The sequence below is a fragment of the Phalacrocorax aristotelis genome, chromosome 4 (genome assembly GCF_949628215.1).
Source record: "Phalacrocorax aristotelis chromosome 4, bGulAri2.1, whole genome shotgun sequence".
In the NCBI taxonomy this organism is placed as follows: Eukaryota; Metazoa; Chordata; class Aves; order Suliformes; family Phalacrocoracidae; genus Phalacrocorax; species Phalacrocorax aristotelis.
In genome coordinates this window covers 24,586,579-24,599,964 of record NC_134279.1, presented here as the reverse complement: position 1 = coordinate 24,599,964, position 13,386 = coordinate 24,586,579, and the positions used below count along the sequence as shown (strand labels likewise).

Below are 13,386 nucleotides of genomic sequence, written 5' to 3'. Positions count from 1 at the left end.
AAGCTCGCAAAGCTTCTTGCATATAAACAAAGAGTAAATACCGTGGCTTATTGTTACTTACCTCAGTAGATGCTATTTGTTCTAAATGGAGATTAATTTAACTGCAAACAAAAACACGCAGAGCAGGCTCTAAGGTACGCTGAACTGCTGTCGGTTTAAGTCAGAAAGATTAAAAAGGCCTTCAGTGTGTGACCATCTATCTTTACTGCTATTTTAGTTTTGCCATGGGCAAGAGTGAGATTAATTGCAATCACTCAGCTAGACAATCAGTTTAAGCAAATATGTATGGATTTTCTGTAATTTTTTAAACAATTTAGGTAATTCCTTCTTGTATGTATTCATTGCAAACTGCTATTTCTGTAGGATCTTCTGTACAGTCACAAATGCTATGCTTACATATTTTCCATTTACCATCATAAAAATCTCCAAAATAATTTTTTCAGTACCCTGGATATACATATATATGATCTGTTATGTTAAACATTTTTTTTTCTTCTGTCAGTTAAATGGCTGAACCAGTGGAAAATGTAAATGATTTGAAGCATGTAAAAAACACTGGAGACTCAAAAAGGAACCCAGCCTCCTGCATTCACATAAAACCAGACATGCAAGTCCAGAAGATAGGAAGACTTAATTAACAATATTCACAACAAACAGGCTGACAAATACATAATGAATGTTACTTGGAATAGCAAAGTATTACTTACCAACCATTGCACTCACTTCTCCTGCCATCAGCAGCGGGACAGTTTTGTTGTACAGGTTAACATCAATGATACCTTTCCGAATTGTTTCTCCTACTTTTGCTCCCAGTAATACTGAGCCAGTGGTTTCAAAAATTGAAGCCAAAATGCAAGCCTGGCGTAAAGTAACAACACCAGAGCCCACAGCCGTTCCGAAAGAATTGGCAACATCATTTGCACCCACGGAAAAGGCTAAAATAAAAGCAATGATAAAACCCACAATGACCATCCACAGGTTCTCATCCATGGCCATCTTTCCCCAAACCGTAGATTAGCTTCCCCTTTGCAAATAGTTAATAGTCAAGGCTGGAGGGCACTGCAACGGATTTGGAAAGCAGATTTCTTGTAAACAATGAGTTCTCTCTGGAAAGTGCTGGGTAGTGTTAGAATGTGAAGAAACTGCTAACTGCTGAATTTGAAACTACTATAAATACTGTTCATTTGGCTGCCTTCGGTCAGCAGTGAAACACATTCCATATTTTGCTCCCAAACCGGTACAACTGCGATGTTCTGTCCTGCAACAGGAGGGGAAAAAAAAAAAAAGAGGAATACTCAGCGGAGCCCATAACAATGCGCGTTTTCAGAAGTAAACAGATGATTTAAACCCACTAATGGGGTCCTACCTCGGCATGTGACTGTTCTAATCATAAAGCAACTCAGAAAAGGTTAAAATGAGGTCACCTCCGAAGCAATATGTTTCTTGCAATATCACTGACCGAGAAAATCTTTTGAGCACTTTAAAAGGATTTAGAAAGGTTGGGGGGTTTTGTTTGTGTTGAATTTACCGAGCAGTGCAATAAGCCCTCTTTCTAGAGGGAGGATTCTTCTTGGCTCTCTGCACCCACTGAATGTAAGACATGTAGAATATATAGACCATCCCATACAGCCTGATTCCCAGCTGATGTATATCACCTAGCTCCACCGACCTCAGCAGAGCTCTCAACGTTTTTATCAGCTGCAGCCAGGGACACACTCCTTTGAAAAACGATTTTATCTATATGTCTGTCTAGGAAACACCACTGAAAATACCCTGAAGAGCATTAATATTCATCTATTGCTGTTATCACACCTCATTCAGTAAAAATACAATTTTCTTACAGCTTCTCAGTCACTGAAACAGCACAATAATCACAATATTCTCATGTATCCCTACAGATCTAGAGAAGTCTATAAAAAAGTTTTAAAAGTTGAGCTCTCTGCTCCTTCCTATAGTTACCAATTACTAAGAGTTATTATATTCAAACCGTTGTTATATTTTCTAGTATTTCTTTTGATAGTTTCAGTTTGATGATCACCTTTTGAATTACATCTTAATTAGTCCTTAATTAGTCTAATCTGAAAAAAGAGTGAGCTCTTTCAAACCAAAAAATGGCCAGAGAGAAAGGGACTTCAAAAAATAAAAACTTCACCATCCAAAAGGCTGCTAAGCAGAGTGATAAGGCCCACACTGATATCAGGATGGTCAAAAGCTAGAAGCAAATTTGCCCAAGCCATCTGCCTCTTGCGAGGGCTGCTTCTCTTCTGATAGCAGCCGCCACGAAGACATCCCATGCCACCCTCTGCTTTCCTACCCATGCTGTTTGGCTCTAGAAAAGTGCCATTTTGGAGGTGGCAAGGGGTTAAATGAACATTTAGCAGCAAATATGTGTCAGCCAACTCTACACGTTTTAGGAAGCATTTCAAGACAGCAGGGAATATCAGATGAAAAGCCCCAAGCCCACCTCCTGCTCTGTTTCCTCCCAGTTGCTTCAGTCTCACACAATATACCCACATCCACAGTTTCAAGACCATGCTTAATTTCTTTCAATGACCCCAGTGCAATGTAGGTCCAAGGAGGAAGGGTGTCTGAAACCTCTGAAACAGTGGCGAAATTAAGAGAGGTTTTGCATATTCCTGAGATGCTGGATCCTTGAGAACAACCACCAGGAAAATAACCACATCCATACGTAAGTATTTCCTAGAAAACCCTCAAGCTGATGTCAAGGATTGATGCTTTCTCTAAATATACACATATTCAGCAGAGAAGGTGTCCCTCTTTCTTTCTCCAGGCTCCAAACTGGCTGAACAACTGTTGCTCCAGTCTTCTCCAGACACAGAGCAGTCATCAATCCTTGAATGCCTTACACGCTAAAATAACATCTTGGAAGGCCTTAACGACTAAAAACATTTGTATAAGGATTTTTATACTATAAGATCACATGAGAAAATGAAGCACCAATGCATTTTTGATGTTTGAACACTTGTTGCCTTTTTATCATTCATGAGCACCCAGCCCCATTGAGTGGTAAAGGACTTGACAGAGACAGAAAAGGCTAATGATATTTGGAAGAAACAATTACAGTTAGCACTTGTTTGCCTGTGAAGAAAGACAAAATTCCATTAAATTCATCAGTTAAAAAGTTTCTATTATGTATATCAGATTCTTTCTAGGAGATAAAGTGCTGGACTAGGGTCTTTCCTTGATCCTGGAGATTAAAGATTAAATTCTTCATCCTGCATGGATTTACACAGTACCTTTGCCAAGTTAGTCTCATGCCCCAGTTTCCTCCCCTGAAAATGGGCAAAGCTGACTGATATCCATGCATGCTTCCACAGACACTGTGATTATGAGAGACCCGTCTCCTTCGGACCCACAAGAGGAAAGCACACCCTTATTCCCAATAGAGATGTGTCTCTCCTCCACCTATCAACCAACCTACCAATTTACTGCGGTGACCAAATTTCTGGGATAAGAAAGAGCACGGGGATTGTGACATTCCCCCACCGCAACGGAATTCATGGGACAATGTTTGCCAATTCTGGTTCCTCCAGCCACAGCGAGTTCCTGCAGCTTCCAAAATAAACCACTAAGTCACAAGGTTGCCTTTATTAGCTTCCCAGGGTGGGGGGGGGGGAGAACTCCTCCAGATGGTCCCAAAGAAATTCAGACTTCAAGTGTGTGTATGTGCACTCCTAAAACTCCTTGTGAAGGCCAAAGAGTCTCCCAAATTCTGTCGGCAGGACTTTTGGCAAAGGGCTCGGAGAGGCACCTACATAATCTCCCTCACCGTGAAATGGGATATATGGCCTCAGGAGAAAAGGATGCCTTAAGTAAGAAATCACCCCTCCTGTCATTTATGCAAGGTGGTGGTTCAAAATACAGCTTCCTCCAAAACTTGGGAGGCTTGACTTGACATCCGCTATGTTTGCACAAGCAACAGAGCACAGCAACAGCCAAGCCTTGTCTTTAACAAGATGAGAATCAAAAGGAAACGAGGAAAGGGAATAAACACGTTTTAAAATTACTATGCAGGCAGCATTTGAATGGCCAGGTATTACTACTTCCAACCTTAAATAACTGTAAGAGATGTTAAACGTTTAAAGAAAGAAAGAAAAGAAAAAAAAGGACACATCTCTGCTGAGAAAGTTTTCAGAAATGCAAAATATCCTGCAAAGTAGGCCAGTGACTAAATACAGACTAAATCTTGTAGCAGGCTTCTTTCTAGAGCCCAAAATACATCTGGCATGCTCAGACATGCTGAGCTATGCCCCTCATCACCTAATCTAACGCAAGAGCCTGTGGTATGTTGTTACTGGGATGAAAAAGAAACTGGGAAAAACACCATACAGTAGGGAACGGCAGATCTTCTGCACCCTGTGTGACAGCTGGAAGTCACTAGCCTGTTTCTCTCCTGAACTTATTTATATTTCATCAACATGCCTCTATGCATGCCAAATGCAATTCAACCTGACCTGCTAGACGCTAGGAAATCCTCCCCATTTACCTGTGGGACCGATACTGCCTCTCCGCCAAGGCCTCCACAGTTGGGTACACTATGCTACTGCAGCAGACTCTGGGTGGAAAAGTTCATTTTCCTATTTATGCTTTGGATAACTCTTCCTGACGCAGCCCAGCCTGCACTGTGGTGGCCACGCTGCAAACCCACCCATGGGCACTAGCAGGGCAGAGGAACCGTGTTAGCCCTGGGAAGCTGCAGAGCCTGAAGCTGGAGTGTGCATCTCTGATGGCTGTTAGAGTGAAGGAAAATGTGTAGAGATGAAATTTCAAGGTCTAAGAAGCTAATTCTGCATTAAGGCAAGATTTTTAGCTAATACAGTTTTCTTATGGTCCATAATTAAAGCATCATAATTAAGAGGTCTGAGTTGAAGCTTTTAACTGTTTACGTGGACTTAGAAACTTACAGAACTTGCACCTCAGAGAGAAAAATCTGATTTTTGGAAATGCTAAGCACGTCCCTCTGCCTCGCTGGCAGATGATCCAGACACCCCCCTCGGACTTTATTTTGTTGGTAGCTAAATATCTTGTTATAACTTTGTCAACAGAAGTGCTATTTCTTCCCTAAGGGAGAGATGAAAACAAAACCTAGGTAAGGAAGCACCTTGATTCATGCAGAATGACAAGTGAACCCTCAGAAAAAAGTCAGGATCTCCTGGTAATCACGAGATCGTTTTAGGACATGTTTATATAGGGACACTTACTAAGAGAATTCTTCTGGAAAATATTCACAGTACACTTTTAAGCCTAGACAACTTTTTAGTGAAGGAATAATATGAAATTTGAAAAACAAAGTTGTCGGTTTGCCTTATTTTTTTTTTTGCCAAACAAATTGCTGCTAAAGATCAAATGCTTAAATAAAAGCTCAGGACAAAGTTCAAAGTCTAGGGAAGAAATCAGAGTGCATTACCCACCAGCAATCTAACTGTGTGACATAAAGGAAACAAAGAGAGCCACCATAAATGTCCTTTAACCTACATTTCGCAGAAAATCAGGGAAGAACCTACTGCACTCATAAAATGTTGAAAGGTATATAAATCATCCCGTATGCAGCTCATACCATATATAAATCATGCTGTATGCAGCTCTTGCGCTCTCAGAAGTTGCCCCACGCTGCAGTGGAAAACTTTCTCCTACTCCAGGCGGGACAGATTCCACAAGGTCCCAGTTTTAACTGTTTTGTTGTTACCCAAGTATGAGCAAAAATCAAAAGCCAGCAGCTAGTGTAGCATTTCTCAAGATAACTCTTACAGCTACTCCACTTTGCATCACAACAAGACAGACAGGGGAGGAATGATTTCTTTTTCCCTGCGGTGTTGAAAACAGCAGACATTTCATGATAGACAGTGGCACTGAATTTGTACTGACAGCCAGGTTCACTTCTAGTCACCAGTGGCTGAAAAGTCTGTCTAAAATGCTTACCAGACAGCAGCTTCAAGGAAGTTATTCCAACCTCTCTAGTTTCTGTATGTTGTTCTTTATATAAAACCAATCTGTCAGGCTTCCCACCTACATATATAAACTCATACCAGATCTGGCATTCCAGTCTATTGGTACTAAACGCAGCACTGCATAGAAACCAAGCCTGATTTATAACCAAAGCTACTAACATCGTTCACATCAATAGTCCTTATCATTTCCAGTTTGTGCTCGCGCCACAAGGCTCGCAAATTATATACTTTAAATTAGTAATAGTACACCCATGATATGAAAGGTGGTATTAATTTAAGTGGTTCAGGACTAAGAACATCCCTATATGGCTCTAAATTACATGCACAGGACTTGTCACAAGGCCAAGCATGATCCAAGTTTAAGGCTCCAGTACACAAAAAAGCACTCTCCACTTACTTTAAAAAAAAAATAATCAATTACTGCATCCACAGAAGCAGTTTTTGTATCAATCAGTTCCTATTTTAAAATATTTGCAAGGTGTTTAAGCATATTTCATGCTGCTATTTGATATGGAAACAAGACTGAAGTTGATAGCTTCCCGAGGACTCCCATCCAGTTTAACATTGCCGAGACTGTCACCACCAGCTCCCAAAACTTCCAGAGGATGCTTTCTTTTCTTAGTCCCTATCAACCTCTGTTCCCACCACTGCAAGGTCAAAAAAGCATATAAAGTATTTAGCATGAGACACTGTTGCTGAATACATTCACTAAAAACACAGACAGCAGTCACATTTAAACGGCAATCCTACAAAAAAGTAAGATAGGTTAAGTATCAACAAGTCCTTATTGTGCATTTGCTGATAAATATCTTTTTCTCTGACTAAAGGACAATTTGATCCTTCAGTGACTGAACAAAGTCTTTCTAACAAGCAAGTAGTTTTTATGATTCAACAGTACAGATATTTAAGATCCATTCAGAGAAATCAAGTGCTCATGGCTATGGAAAACATGTTTTACAAAAGAAAACCATGCAGAGAAATCTTTAAAACTCACCCACTATTTAAAAGTTGTTTCAAAAGAAAAAGGAGCTACGTTCTTCCAGCGACCTCCCCTCCTGATTGCAAATACAGGCTGAAGTCTAAAATAGACATCCTATCATTCAGCACAGTCTCATCTGAACATGCAAACTTCCAAAGGGTAGAAAGAGGGCTGTAACTTACACCAGGCAGTCCAGGGATAAAATTCACTCTGGCACAGGAAAGCACACAAGACAACACCGAGAAGCATCAGTGCAAGTCCAGAGTCTTATTCAGTAGGTGAAAATCTGCCTCCTCTTATGCAAAGAATTCTGCTGGGGGTGGGCACTGATAAAACTACAACACTGCGTCACGACTGCACTAGTGAGACAAACCAATCCAATGAAGCTCATATTAAAAGCAACAAAACGTTCCTCTTTTTTTTTTTTTTTCCCCCAAGCATAGGCATAGACAAGGAAGGAAATCTCATTTTTGACCGCCGGCTGGGCATTTTGGTGTGATCAGGTAATCTCTGAGGAGCCCCAGGTCTTCTATTTGCAAGCACACTTAAACACACGCTTAATTCAAGTGCATGTGACCATAGGGTATGTACAACCAATTTTGTAAAGATGTTGCATGCTTGTTACTTTACCCATGTCAGTAGAGGTCTCACAGGCTACACAGACTGCAGAAAGTTAAAGATGTGCAGGAGTTTTGACTGGATCAATGCCTAAGCAAGCAACTTCACTTTCAACAGTTCAACCTAAATTACCCAATCCAAATTCCTTCAACCGCTTTCCTTTAAGTGGGAAACAATTTTGCAGTATGTCAAGGCAAAAACAGTGTTTGCCTAAAAGCACCCAGCTTGGCTTTATATAAAATATTTGCTTCAATACTATATAATGCAATTAAGACATTTTATTCAGCGAAAAGGAATGTAAATCAAAACTTCATTGTCACAGTTTAGAAATCTGACAGACTCAAATTTGTTTGGACGCATTTCTGGTTTATAAATAAATGATGCTTTAAATTTAACTGTTAGGTTTGACTCCATTCTGAGTCATTCAAAGCCATGGCTTCGTATTCCAACATAATGAACTTAAATCGGTACATTTTCTGCATCCTGAACATTTGAGAAAAACCAAATTGTTGATTTAGATTTGTAAGCAGATTTGGAAACATAATTCTTACCTCATTTATTTTTTTAAAGTTTGAATAAATAATATTTCTTAACAAGGAAGCAAAAATTTTGTAAATCGGTTAAATTCAGCTGCAGATGATATTCAGGGATAATTTGGTAACTCTGAAAAGTGGTTTACATTTCTTAAGAAAACTCATATGGATTAGTAAGCCTACATCATCATCTAAAAAGAATTATGGCAAAACTCCAGCTAGAAATCTGCAATGTAGAAATGACATTAAAAATCCCCAATAAAAAAAGAATTTTAAGTACCAGGCCATGAATCTTTGTAAGAAATGTTGACTCTCTATTTCAGGTCAATACCCAACTACTATTAAGCTTGCAATATAGCTGCTAACTTTATGAAAAGCTACATCTCTCAAGTCTGCTTGCAAAGTCTTTACTTTTACTTCTGTAATAGCTGGCAAACAGGCTTCCTAGTTTTAGAAAAGTGGAAGAGGTCAATGCTTTCACACTGGTTTTCCCTTATGTACAAAAGCAACATATTTATCGAGAAGAATATTAATCTTTTCCTGCAGATCTAAACATACCTTAATACTTTTTAAACAAGTAGCATCAATCAATTCAATTGAGAGTGATCATAATGGTAAACATGAAGTCAGCCTGTATTTATAGGTCTGGATTCCAAGGTTTTAAGGAAGTGAATAAACAAACACAGAAACTTTCTTGGAGCACTTATTTAACTTTATAAAGTAAAAGAAAAGACCACAAAAATATTATTTCATGTTCTCTTTATAGCTGACAAGTTGTTGATGTCAGCTCAAGCCCACACAGTCCGAGTAAGCGCTAAGCCCACCCTAGTTCTCCTTAAGGGACCATTCACTTAGCCTAGAGCAGCCACCACCAGCGTGTGGATGCAGGTAAGAAGACCATCAAAAGGACACATTATCTGGGAGGTATCTATGTCGATTGCAAAAGTCAGAAGTTGCCAGCCTGACCTGTGGGAATAATTTTGGACCAAGAAGAATGACAAACTGGGAATCATCTCAGACCCAGAAGAACAACTAACTGGAACCATTTGAGTGCCGCTTCCCACGAGCCAGCCTGACCACAACGGTGGTTTCTTGTTGACCTAAGCTTCAGAGCTCGGTCTACACACAAAGCAAAGGATATAATAAACAGCCCAGAGAAAAGGAAATATCTTCAAAGTTTTTGTTCTGCTAAATCAGCATTGTGGACCTCAGGCATGGGAAAATTCAAGCCAGGATAGGCTGACCATTAAAAAAAGTTACAATTTGGGATACCACTAAAGAAGCAGGCAAAGGAAAATTTATACAACCACAAAATAAAAGATGAGGATTGGCTTTTGGCAATAGCAGCACCAGTTTGGTTCCCATCAAATCAAATATTTGTAGAAATGATAAATATTATATATTACAATCTCAATGTCAAATTTTTTTAATTGTAATTTATTCTGGTAAATCCACAATTGAGAGATCCCCATTTGATTCAACAAACCCACACTAGGCAGATTTATAGTCTGGTTTAAATAATGTAATAGGACATGACAATTTAAATAATGAAGTTTAAATCCCCTTTGTTTTGCATTTCCGCATCAGCTATTTTCTGAAAGATGCCCAGGTTCTCATTTACCAGTAACCACTAAAACAACGTTAATTTGCAACTTAACATAACTTCTATATCAAATGTAACTGGCCTTTTTACCATTCAGATGGGAAGGCTACATATTTAAGTGATTATACTTATTTTAAAATACATACATTTTAAGTAGAAAATATGGGGGGAATGATTATCATTTTCTAACATAGAAACCTGTAACAACTGGAACCTGAGTACCTGTAAACGTCATTTGGTCAGAAACAGAAATACAATAAAAACATCCGAAAGCTGTGGGATGTTGTTCCAGTTACATTGTGCCAACTTAAATAAGGTTACTGGCGAGCAACAGGAGCTTTCGGGCCTTCACATACCTGCTGGTACTTTAAAACTGGGAGCCATAAGCAGCTGGAACCAGGGACTTTTTGTTTCCCTTATCAGTATTTGTGCCCCTGACCCTGCCTGGGAACCCTTACTTCCCCTCAATCTACAAAGAAAATAAAACTAACAAGGAGGAATGAAAATGAGTGGCAGATGACTGCACGGGTATCACATAGTACCTCAAAATCCAGCTCTTGCAATACCCTTCTTTTGAAGGCCCCCATGAGCATCTCCACCACAGGGGACTTAAAGCAGGACACCACTTGCAGATTATTACCTGGAAATCAGCCTTGAGGTCCTTGAGGCTAATGGAGATTTAACACAGCTCTACAGAACACAGCACCACTTCTGGATGCTTCAGTAACTCCACTGTGCCTAATGAATACCAACAAAACTCTGAATAATCTGCTCTGCAGACAGCAGATAGCTACAAACACAGTTCCAGCTGGAAACACCTGGTTCCAACCAATAAAAGCACACCTGCTTTCGCATGTTGGGTAGCAAGCTCCAACATACTCTGTTACCTATTAGGATAATCTCCAGATAGAAAGAGATGCATCCATATTTCACTGCAAGAAAAAACGTCTCAGGGACTCTCTGGAAAGTCTAATGTGGTAGACACAAAAATTAAAATGTCACTTGGCATTCAGGGATGGAGCGACTCCTCTGCTCTGAGGAAGCAAACCATTTGGATGGGCTTTCTTGATGACTCTGAACTCTGTCACACTGTCATCCAAACCTATTTTTCCAGCTAGACTCCGAGCTCTCAAAGAGGACATGCCACCCCAGCTTAGGAGATTTCCACTCCTGATTGTCGAGTTGAATTGGCTGCACTTGCACAGGCATGCAGGGAGAGCTGCTATGCTACAGAATGTGACTGCTTGAGATCACACTTGTCTATTGAGTAAGCAAGCCCTGGGAAGATTACAAGGAAGAATTAAAAACTGGAATTGCTAGAGGCCAAGGCTAGCGCAGAGGTTGACACAGGCTCCAGGTGTTGCGTGGCCTGGGAGGGCTGGGTTGGCTCCAACCACTGACACAGCACAAGTCCAGGCTGAGCCAGGAGTTTAAAGGCAGCAAACCCATTCTGAAGGAACAAGGCTTTGGCCAGCCCTGATTCAAGTACTGCCCTGGTTAATACCAGGAACCAGACTTGTATCACCTGCTATTCTGGCTGATTCACTGGAGACTGAGCATACCACGTTCATATGAAGCCCAAGGAAAGGGGTGAGCTGATGTTCTGAGCTTCCCTGAACTTAATCCATCATTTTTCATCCCTCCATATCTGAAGAAAGCAATCAGCATGGGCAAAGTATTTCTAAAAGCCCTGGTTACTGCTGACAACTGAAGCAGCATCATCCTGAATTACTAATGGACCTATACTGTCTTTACACAGAACATAAAAACTGTCCATGAAACACTCCTGTGGCAACCCAAAAATACACATTTTGCAAATTCAGAGGCTTATGCAAAGATCCTGTTAGTAAAAAGCCGGAGCGTGGTTGCCAAAAGTCAACAATGTGAATTTTTCAGATAATGGAAACTTGACACCTCAAGCCCCAGATTGCCTGCCAATTCCATTTCGGTTTGGGTTTCAGAGAATAACCGCTGTGGAGTCTTTTCCCATTGAGCCACAAGAGATGGCTGGGCCTCCCCTGAGTCCAGCAACCCTCTCTCCTCAAGGGGAGCTGGAGTGAGTGAGTAGCTATCAACATGCCAAACCACACTGGCTGGCTCTCACTGACAACCTCCAAAACCAGTGTGGCCAGCAGGACAGAAGGCCAAGCACTGCTGCAATGAGCTAGCTGAACACCAAAAGGGGGAGAGGTGGTATAACCAATGAGAGGGGAGATGATGACACTCAGAGGTGCCAACCAGGGTTATGGGAGTAAGTGGAAGTAGGTGAGGCCAATACATTGTGGCAATGGAAATTCTGCTAGGATTTTTTTTTTCCTACAAGCATTGCAGTAATAAAGATATAAAGGTGGAAACAGCTATGAAAGCTGTAACCTTGGCTTCATTTCATAGGAATAGGAGCCAAATATTACACCAGGAGGCTGGTGACCATGCCTAATACTGTCTGGAGACCACACAAAGAATGGTACCTGCCAACTAATAAGCTTGTTTCCCCCGCAAAGTCCAACAGCTGCTGCCCTCCATTCTTCAGAGTCCTCCCTGTAACGGTCCACATCTGTCTCCTGTAGCCTTTGCTGCTGGTGACATGAGGAGCACAATGGTGAAGCAAAAACCTTGAGTTCACCTACAAAGCAGAGTTAATGTGCTGGCTGCTTCGCCATAGGTTGACAATGCTGCTGAGCAAACAGGTGGCTAACAGACTTGTCACATTGGCTAGGAATTAAATCATCACCAATGCAACACACCAAAGAATGCTCCCTAGTTGGGTACTAGGCTCAGCAAACACCTCCAAGAGGACTAACTCAGGGCACATGGTCCTGTGAAGCAGGTCAAGAAAAGCTAAGCTTTACCCTCTACAAAGGAAAATGTTGCTCTCCAATGCTTCTCCTGTGTGAGAATTAGTGCTGAAAGTCATAGGAAAAGTGGACCTACAAACCAGCTTAACATAGTGACTTGGTCAGGGATCTTGTTATCAAGAACTCACTCTCTCAGGTGAGTTACTGCTCATGGAGAGGTGGCTCCATGTTTGAATCGGCTTTTCCTAGCCTGGGAGCAAACCCTTGTAATATTACCCTGGTAACATGTTTGTGCTTCAGCAGTCCAGTGCCTACATCCAGGTGGAGCCCAAAGAGTCTTCCTAAATGTATGGGCAGGATAACAGGACATGTTGCCTCCAGTGAACTGATGAGCGTATTCACCTGTGGCAAGAGCTCAAAACAGCTAGAATTTCTCTGCTTGCTGACACAGAGGCTATAAAGAGAAGAGAAAGACAATAAGGTAGTAGAAGATATTTCTCTGAATACATGATGCCAGCAAACAGCACCAGTGGCTAGTGTGCCTCATCTGAAAAAGATGGTCAAAGCTAAGCTGTGCTGATGATAGCGATGCATTACAGCACCCCAACAGTTGCCCAGAGGAAGAAAGATAGCATGGATGCTGCTGAGAGGTCAGGAATAGAAAAGGGGATTCCACTCCATGAGGAACCCTCTCTCCCCTGCCTTTCTGGAGAAGGGTGAGAATCAGAGCTAGCCATGCTAGGATCCTGCTACTACACCCACCACGGCTTGAATGGGGACTTCTCTAGACCTGTGTATTTCCCTTGCAGAAAATTACCTACCCGACGGTGGGAATGGCATAGCGCTGACACAGACCTCTCCGCTCTACACAAGCGCTGAGAGAAGAGCC

The 13,386-nt window shown here is 41.2% G+C and overlaps 1 protein-coding gene across 6 annotated transcripts in view; it reads right to left on the bottom strand.

The window, feature by feature from the left end:
- The window catches only part of SLC20A2 (solute carrier family 20 member 2), a 58,069-nt gene that overhangs the window by 31,816 nt on the left and 12,867 nt on the right, over positions 1-13,386 (bottom strand). For 4 of the 6 annotated variants that reach the window (XR_012660258.1, XM_075090633.1, XM_075090635.1 and 1 more), the window contains exon 2: positions 708-1,258. Coding sequence is in view for 5 of the 6 variants with exons in the window: in XM_075090633.1 (XP_074946734.1) it covers positions 708-996 (289 nt within the window). In the remaining variant the exon portion in view is untranslated. Of the gene's footprint in view, positions 1-707; positions 1,259-6,963; positions 7,055-7,130; positions 7,251-13,386 lie in introns of those variants that run through there. The other 2 variants (XM_075090632.1, XM_075090634.1) reach the window with 2 other exon arrangements.